This window comes from Nicotiana tomentosiformis, chromosome 5 (genome assembly GCF_000390325.3).
Source record: "Nicotiana tomentosiformis chromosome 5, ASM39032v3, whole genome shotgun sequence".
Lineage (NCBI taxonomy): Eukaryota > Viridiplantae > Streptophyta > Magnoliopsida > Solanales > Solanaceae > Nicotiana > Nicotiana tomentosiformis.
In genome coordinates this window covers 46,565,605-46,575,140 of record NC_090816.1, presented here as the reverse complement: position 1 = coordinate 46,575,140, position 9,536 = coordinate 46,565,605, and the positions used below count along the sequence as shown (strand labels likewise).

Below are 9,536 nucleotides of genomic sequence, written 5' to 3'. Positions count from 1 at the left end.
GATCCAACAAAACTCCATTCCGGATTCGTCTACACAAAAGTCAAATTTCGGTTAACTCTTACAAGCTTAGGCATCCAACCTTGGGACTAAGTAACCTAATTCAATCCAAAACTTTCCCGAAACCAAATCAACCACCCCAAAAGTCACATAATTACAATTACATATATATATAGTATCAAATATGGGAAACAATTCTAAAATACTCATAATGACCGGCCGGGTCGCTATATTCTCCCTCTCTTAAACAAACGTTCGTACTCGAACTAGTCTAGAACCATACTTGGAGTCTCAAAAAGGTGAGGATATCTGCTCCGCATCTCCTTCTTTGTCTGCTAAGTAGCCTCCTCGACCGACTGACCTCTCCAATGAACCTTCACTAATGTTGTATTCTTCTACCTCAACTTTAGAAACTGCCTACCAAAAATGTCCACCGGTTCCACATCATATGTCAAATCCTCATCCAATTGCATCGTGTTGAAGTCCAAGACATGTAACAGATCACCATAATACTTCCAGAGCATAGAAACACGAAACACCGGGTGAACCCCTGATAGACTAGGTGGCAAGGAAAGTCTGTAGTCCACCTCTCCAACTCTATCAAGCACCTCAAAAGGACTAATATACCTAGGGATCAACTTGCCATTCTTCTCGAAACTCATCACACCCTTCATGGGCGAAACTTTGAGTAGAACCTTCTCACCTACCATATGTTAATATCGAGCCTTCCTGTTAGTAGAACTCTTCTGCCTGGACTGCACTGTATGTAGACGCTCCTGATTCAACTTCACCTTTACCTTCTCCAAAGCATCACAGACCAAATCAATTCCCAACAACCTAGCCTCCCCAGGCTCAAACCACCCAACCATAGAAAGACATCGCCTCCTATATAAGGTCTTATAAGGAGCCATCTGGATACTCGACTGATAGTTGTTATTGTAGGCGAACTCTACTAGCGATAGAAGCTGATCTAATGATCCCCCGAAATTAATGATACATGCACGTAGCATGTCCTCCAAAATTTGAATAGTGCGCTCTGACTGCCCGTCTGTTTGGGGATGAAAATTTTTACTCAGCTCGACTTGTGTGCCCAACTCACACTGCACTACTCTCTAAAAATTCAATGTAAATTGTGTGCCTCGATATGAGATAATAGACACGGGCACACCATGAAGGCGAACAATCTCCTGAATATAGATCCGAGCCAACTTCTTTGAAAAATAGGTAGTCATGATTGGAATGAAGTGTGCAAGTTTGGTCAGTCTGTCCACAATGACCCATACTGCATCGAATTTCCTCAAGGTCCGTGGAAGCCCAACCCCAAAATCCATAGTGATACGATCTCACTTCCACTCTGGAATATCAAGCGTCTTAAGCAAACCACCGGATCTCTGATCATGGTACATATTCGCGGCTAGAGGATGAATGGAATACCGCAAACTGTGGGCATCCTCAACAATCAACTCTCACAACCTATCTATATTTGGAAAACAGATCCGACCCTATAGCCTCAATACCCCATCATCACCAATAGCAACCCCCTTAGCATCACTGTGCTGCACCGTGTCCCTCAAGATAAGCAAGAGGGGATCATCATACGGACGCTCCTTGGTGCTCTCAAACAAGGACGACCGTGATAAAACACAAGTGAGAACTCTGTTGGAGTCCGAAATATCCAACCTCACAAACCGATTGGACAAAGCCTGAACATCCAATGCTAATGGTCTCTCCCCAACTGGAATGTAAGCAAGACTCCCCATACTCTTATCCTTCCTACCCAAATCATCGGTAACCATATTTGTCACGACCCAAAATTTAAACCTATCGTGATGGCACCTATCTCAATACTAGGCAAGCGGACAACCTAAAAAAACCATAATTTTTTTTAAGTTTGAAATCATAATATTTAAATTTCCATAGAAAATCTCACAAATTACTCACATAATACATTCCCAAAATCCAGTGTCACTGAGTACATAAGCATCTAAATGATAACAAAGTCTGACTGATAAAAATACTGTCTGAAAATATAGATCAGTATAATAACTGAAAGAAAAAGAGTCAAGGTTAGCGGATGCCAAGCAGCTACCTTGATAGTCTCCAACTGATAATACTCTGGGATCTAACAGTCGCCATGTCCGGAAGCACCTGGATCTGTACATGAGGTACAGGGTGTAGTGTGAGTACAACCAACTCAGCAAGTAACAGTACTAAATAAATAAATAAAAGTAGTGACGAGCTTCACAACTAAGTCCAATTACAGTAACTTCCAACATAAGAAAGTAGGCATGCTTACAAGTTCAACAATAATGAAAGCAATGCATCCTCTCAGAGCAACAATCAGTCAGTTCTCCCACTCTCTCAACAATCAGCACTCGCACTCAGTAGGTACCTGCGCTCACTAGGGGTGTATACAGACTCCGTAAGGTCTCCTTCAGCCCAAGAGCTATAATTTGCACAGACAACTTACGTGCTATAGTATAATATCTGGATCCGCACGGACAACTCACGTGGTATAGTATAATATCTCACAATCAGGCCCTCGGCCTCACTCAGTCATAAATCTCTCCAGTCTCTCTGGCTCTCAGTAATCATGAAAATCAACCCCAACAGAAATGATATAATGTATCAACAAGGAACAATAGAGATTGAGATAAAATAAATAAGTAAACTGTGACTGAGTATGAAACATCAATTTAGCAGATAATTCAATATGTACACGACCTATGTGGGTCCCTACAGTGCCAACACATAATCTAAACATAATTTGTGGTTCAATTGCTCTACCACATGGAGAATGTACAAATAACAACAAATTATCCAACTACATATTTCCATGGAATTTGACCAAGTCATAATTCCTACGGTTCCCACACGCCCGTCACCTAGCATGTACGTCACCTCAAAACCAATCACATAACACAAAATTCGGGGTTTCATACCCTCAGTACCAAATTTAGAAGTGTTACTTACCTCAAACCGTATAATTCTTTGTTCTGCAATGCCTTTGCCTCGCGAATCGATCTCCAAATTCCTCGAATCTAGTCACAAATAATTCGATTCAGTCAATACAAATTTTAGGAATTCATTCCATATGAAAAATACTAATTTTCCAACAAAATCCGAAATTGCACTCAAAAATCGCTCGTGGGGCCCACATCTCAGAACCCGACAAAAGTTTCAAAATATGAATGCCATTAAACCATGAGTTCAACCATACCAATTTTATCAAATTCCAGCATCAACTCGACCTCCAAATCATAATTTCTTATTTTGAAATCCCTACGCCCAAATCCTCTAATTTCATATCAAAAACACGTAATCTAGTCGAAATACTCAAGGATAATCCAATATTAGTGACTAACAATGATCACAAGTGACTTACCTCAAGTTTCCCGTGAATTCCCTCTACAAATCGCCCCAAAACCGTGCTTGAAAGTCCAAAAATGAGAAAAACTCTCGGACCCTTCATTTATATTCTACCCAGGCAATTTTTGCATATGTGATGCACTTAGCCGCATCTGCAGTCTCGCAGATGCAAGGGTCTTTACTCTTCTATGGTATGAGGCACTTCTGCGGACAGAAGTCCACTTCTGCGATGAGGTTTGGCCCTTTCCTTTTCCACTTCTGCGATCGCGAATCCACAGGTGCGACTCCGCTTCTGCGGTAAGGAGTGCGCATCTACGGCCACTGCCCTTCCTAGTCCAGGCCGCATCTGCGACCATTTTTTTTAGCTATTGCGATCGCGCACCTGCGACCATTTCCATCGTAGGTGCGATTATATCAGAACTGGACAAATTCCAAAATTGATCCAACACAAAATTTGGTCCGTTTAACCATCCGAAACTCACCCGAGGCCCCTAGGACCTCAACCAAATACACCAATCAGTCTTAAAACATCATACGAACTTAGTCGAAGCCTCAATTCACATCAAACAGTGCTAAAACCATGAATCATACCCCAATTCAAACTTAATGAAACTAAGAACTTTCAACTTCTACATTCAATGCCGAAACCTATCAAATCAAGTCTGATTTGACCTGAAATTTTGCACACAAGTCATAAATGACATAATGGACCTATTCCAATTTTCATAATCGGATTCCAGACCCGATATCAAAAAGTCAACTTCCCGGTCAAACTTCCAAACTTAAATTTCTATTTTTGCCATTTCAAGCCTAATTTAGCTATAAGCTTCCAAATAATTTTTCGGACACGCTCCTAAGTCCAAAATCACCATACGGAGCTATTGGAATCATCAAAGCTCTATTCTGGGGTCGTTTACGCATAAGTCGACATCCGGTCACTATTTTAACTTAAGCTCTAAACCTTGGAACTAAGTGTTCCAATTCATTCTAAAACGTCACTGGACCCGAACCAATCACCCCAAAAAGTCACATAACAACTATAAAGCATAAATTGGGCAGTAAATGGGGGAACGGGGTTGTAATACTTAAAACTACCGGCCGGATCGTTACAATATTGGCCTTCACCGGATGATAAACAATGGTGATATCATAGTCCTTTAGTAGATCTAACCACCTTTGTTGCCTCTAGTTAAGATCCTTTTTCTTGAATAAGTGCTTGAGACTCCTGTGATCTGTGAACATCTCCCAAGACAAGCCGTAAATATAATGCCTCCAAATCTTGAGAGTGTGAACAATGGCTAATAACTCCAAATCATGTACTAGGTAGTTCTTATCACATGGCTTTAACTAACGCGAAGCATAAGCAATCACTTAACCCTCATGCATCAACACACATCCAATACCAATTCGTGAATCATTACAATATACTGTATAAGAACCCAATCCCGAAGGTAAAACCAGAATTGGAGTTGTAGTCAAGGTAGTTTTGAGCTTATAAAATCTCTCCTCACACTTATCAGACCGCCTGAATGGGGCACCCTTCTGTGTCAATCTAGTTAATGGGGCTACTATACATGAAAATCCTTCCACAAAATGGCGATAATGCCCAGCCATCCCAAGAAAACTCCGAATCTAAGTTTTAGTAGACGATTTGGGCAAACTCTGAACTGACTCAATCTTCTTCGGATCCACCTTAATTCCCTCACTAGACACCATGTGGCCCAATAACGCCACCGAGTCTAACCAAAACTCGCACTTGGAGAATTTAGAATATAGTTTCTTCTCTCTCAAAGTCTGGAGAACGATCCTCAAGTACTGCTCATGATCATCCCGACTGCGAGAATACATTAATATATCATCAATGAAAACTATGACGAAGGAATCAAGATATGGATGAAATATTGTGTTCATCAAGTGCATAAAAGTTATCGGGACATTGGTCAGCCCAAAAGACATCACCAGAAACTCATAGTGACCATAACGGGTCCTGAAAGCCATCTTTGAAATATTTGAAGCCCGGATCTTCAACTGATGGTACCCCTATCTCATATCAATCTTCGAGAATACCCTAGCACCTTGAAGCTGATCAAACGAATTATTAAGACGTGGTAATGGGTACTTGTTCTTGATAGTAACTTTGTTCAACTACCTGTAGTCAACGCATATCCTCATAGAACCATCTTTTTTCTTCACAAATAGTATTGATTCACCCAAAGTGACACGCTAGGCTTGATGAAACCCTTATCAAGCAAATCTTATAACTGCTTCTTCAACTCGACTGGTGCCATGAGATACGGTGGGATAGAGATGGGCTGAGTGCCCGAAACTGGATCAATACCAAAATCAATATTCCTATCGGATGGCATGCCCGTGAGGTCTGCAGGAAACATATCTTAGAACTCCCTCACTACTGGAACTGACTCAACAGTAAGAGTATCAACACTAACGTTCCTTACAAAGGCCAAATACGCTAAACACCCCTTCTTAACCATCCATTGAGCCTTCAGGAAAGATACCACTCTACTAGGAACATGATCTATGGAGCCTCTCCACTCCAAACTCGGCAACCCTGACATATCCAACGTCATAGTCTTAGAGTGATAATCAAGAATAGTATGGTATGGTGATAACCAATAAATGCTCATAATCACATCAAAATCTACAATGCTGAGAAATAAGAGATCAACTTTAGTCTTATAAGCCCCAATGGTGACCATACATGACCGATATACACGATCCACCATAATATAATCACCCACCGGTGTAGATACATATATAGACATATCTAAAGAATCATGAGGCATATCCTAACAACGAGAAAAATAGGATGAAACATAAGAGTAAGTGGAACCAGGGTCAAATAACACTGAGGCATCCTTGTATCATACTGAAATAATACTTGTGATCACGGCGTCGGAAGAAACTTTCTCTGGTCTGGCGGGAGTAGCAACGAGCCTAACGACCACCTAACAGATCTTTCCCTCTAGGGCGACCTCAAGCTGACTGAGCCCCACTCCTAGCTGTCCGTGCAGGTGGTGTAGCTACTGGTGTTAAAATCATAGGCTTCAAGCTCTACTGTGAGGCCCTGCTCAGAAGCCCTTGGCAATTCCTTTTGAGATAACTCAAGTCTCCACACTCGAAACAACCATTCTATGATGAAGTTGCTGACCCTGATAACCCGAATAACTGCCTGTGGAATCCTGTGCAGATGGAGCATGTAAGAACTCAGTGCTGGCAGCGCATTGAATGATGACTGAACTAGGCGAGTATTGTATGAATTGTGCCTAACTCATGAACCACAAGGAATATGACAAGCTGCCTGAGCGGGCCTAAAAGGGCGACCTCTGTTGTAATATGACTGGCCTTTATATGAGGCACTTCTAAAACCACCTGAACCATAGGGACTCTTGGCCTCCCGCTCCTCTTGTTCAAGCATGCGAACATGCTCCAACCGCCTAGCAATCTCAACCACCTGGTCAAACCTAGCATCCGTCTTGGCCTCTCGAGCCAAACTGTAATGTAGACCATAGTTAAGGCTATCAATAAACCTACTGATATTCTCCGTCTTTGTGGGAACCAACCATAATGCATGAAAGGCCAAATCTAAAAATCTCATATTGTATCGGGTCACCGTCATATCCCCCTAGCGTAGCTTCTCAAACTCCCTACGCTACTCCTCTCTGCGAGTATATGGGGAAAACGTCTCTAAGAAGAGACTGAGAATTGATGCCATGTAAGTGGTGTTGCGCCAGCTAACCTTCCTGAATCTTAGGTCTGCCACCATCTATAGGCTGCCCATGTCAGCTGAAAAGTAGTAAAGGCAACTCCACTGATGTCCACAATACCCGCTATATGAAGAAGCCGATGACACCAATCCAGAAAACTCTAAGTATCCTCTAACTCTCCTCCACTGAACTCGGTATGGACAAGACTCTTAAATCATTCCAACCTCTTCTTCTCCTCATTAGTTATGGGTGGACTAACCTCGACGCAAGAAGCCACAACTGACTGAACTGGTAATACCTCTAGTGTCTGATAACCTTGAGCTAGCTGCTATGGTGTATGGGTGGTAGGAGTCTGGGCTCCTTCCCCGGCCTATAAGGTAGCTGGTGCAACTGGTACCATACCTGCATGTGCCACACTCATGCACACACTTAATATCTGAGCCAAGGCCTCCTAAAGTCTAGGTATAACAATAGGTACGGTCGGTGTCTAAGCTAATCCCACTGGCTCAACAGTATCCGAAACCTGCTCCTCTACTGGGTTAAAAGACTAAAAAGCTACAACTGCAATTTCTAATTAAACATGGGTTGGCTACCATTTAAATCAATTCTAGCGCAATGCACCAGCCCATATCCAAAAATACCTAGTCCAATAAACCCCCATCTCCTGTCCACTTTGGAAATTCATGCCACTCTATTTGAGCCAATCAAATTGTGCCACGTCACTACTTCACCACACTCACACAAGAAACACATCTAATTTGGACCATTAAATCAATTTATCAGCGACCTACGTTTTATCCTACTTTCCCTTTAATTTTAACAACTCACAGATCTGATCTCAGCCGTTGAAATATATAGATCCAACGACTCACAGAATTCCATTTGTTAGGCTAATTTTTAGCTAGATAGTGGATTGATGTTCACTGTAGAACTATCTGACATAATCTTTTAATGCTTGAATTACTAGGGTCGTTGATCAAATGATCCAACGGCCCAGATCTTTTCTTCCCCCTTTAACCCAGAGACCGTATGGTCTCATTTCCTAACTCTAATTTATTTGTCACTCGTCCATGCCGCCCCCTTCCACTTTCCTCTCTCATTTTCTTTCAAGCTGTCCCCAAATCATTCCCTGTGTCTTCTAACTCCGCGAATCTCGTTATTATCTCCCCGTTTCATCTAAAAAATTCAAAATCTTGAGTTCTCTAACGCAAACGCAAACAGACCTAACCAGAACTAAGAAATCTAATACGAAGTGCCAAAAACCACTATGATTTCAAAGCTTAGGCTCTTTCTCATCAATTTTTGCTTCTCTTTTGTTTTCGAGTTCTTTCACTGCTCAAAAGCTTGAAGCTTTGGCTCTTACACGGCTAACTTTAACTTTGTTTGGTCTGCTGCACAAAAAGAGGTCAGTATACATCCACCACTTCTCTTTTGACTGTCTTATTTGAAAATTTTCAATATACTGCTATCTTTCTATTGATTGTTTTCGTTTATAATGTTTCTCATTAGTCTATAGTTGTTTATTCCAGTTCATAATGACTTGTTGTTAATCTATGGCTAGCTATTATGCTTTTATGTATCTCAAATCAATATTGATTAAGATGATATGTGACCTTGATGACTTCTATTCTGAATCAAATAGCTTATACGATTAAGTTCTTTAATATGCCTTAATGACTTCTTAACTTTGTCTAAACTTCAGATTTCTTTAATGTTCTATTGTGATCTTTATATCTATCACACTGTTTCTGTTTAGCGTATTCTGTTGTTCTGTATTTGAGGTTGTTGTTTTATGACTCTAACTAGAACATACATGAATGCTCATGGTTTAATCCTTTATCACTTAGTTGAAGTATGTGAAGTTTAAGTGTTCAAGGTTCTTTCTTTTTACATATAAGTGTTTGTTAACCCTAAAGCAGCCTTTGAGTCATTAATATGAAAGTCTTATATATGTGTTTAACTTCTAATCACATCTATATGTCTCGTTATATGGAACAGTTATATTAAGGTAACTAAGTCAACTCTTATGAACATCAGAAACTATCCTTGCATGTATTCTGTTATGATCAAGTCATCTCTCATGAATTAGGCTATAATCATATGTGTTGTAGCTTAGCATTAACTATTAAATACGTTAGATAGAACTCCGTCATATTTAGATGTACAGCTGAATTAAGCCTTTAATTTGTACAGCTGAATTAAGCCTACTTAGTATAAGATCTCCCGTTTCTTTAACCTCCTTAATGATATTATTGGCCTGACTTTATACTGATTTAAACTCAGCTTTTTTGTAAAATTATAACCTTGGATGAAACATCTATGTGTGTATTTGAATGAAAATTCTGCATGCATCTCTGTTTGTCCTTCATGATTTCATGCTTCTGCGCACTGTCTTGAAACTGCATCCAGTTCTCTATTTTCCTTTAATATGAATTGAACCTAGTC

At 40.6% G+C, this 9,536-nt stretch overlaps 1 protein-coding gene across 1 annotated transcript; it reads right to left on the bottom strand.

Annotated features, from left to right (window-relative positions):
* Positions 1–392: 392 nt before the first annotated feature.
* LOC138892284 (uncharacterized) lies at positions 393–707 on the bottom strand. Its single transcript, XM_070175990.1, has one exon. The coding sequence runs from the start codon at positions 705–707 to the stop codon at positions 393–395; it is 315 nt and encodes a 104-aa protein (XP_070032091.1).
* Between the last annotated feature and the right edge of the window lie 8,829 nt (positions 708–9,536).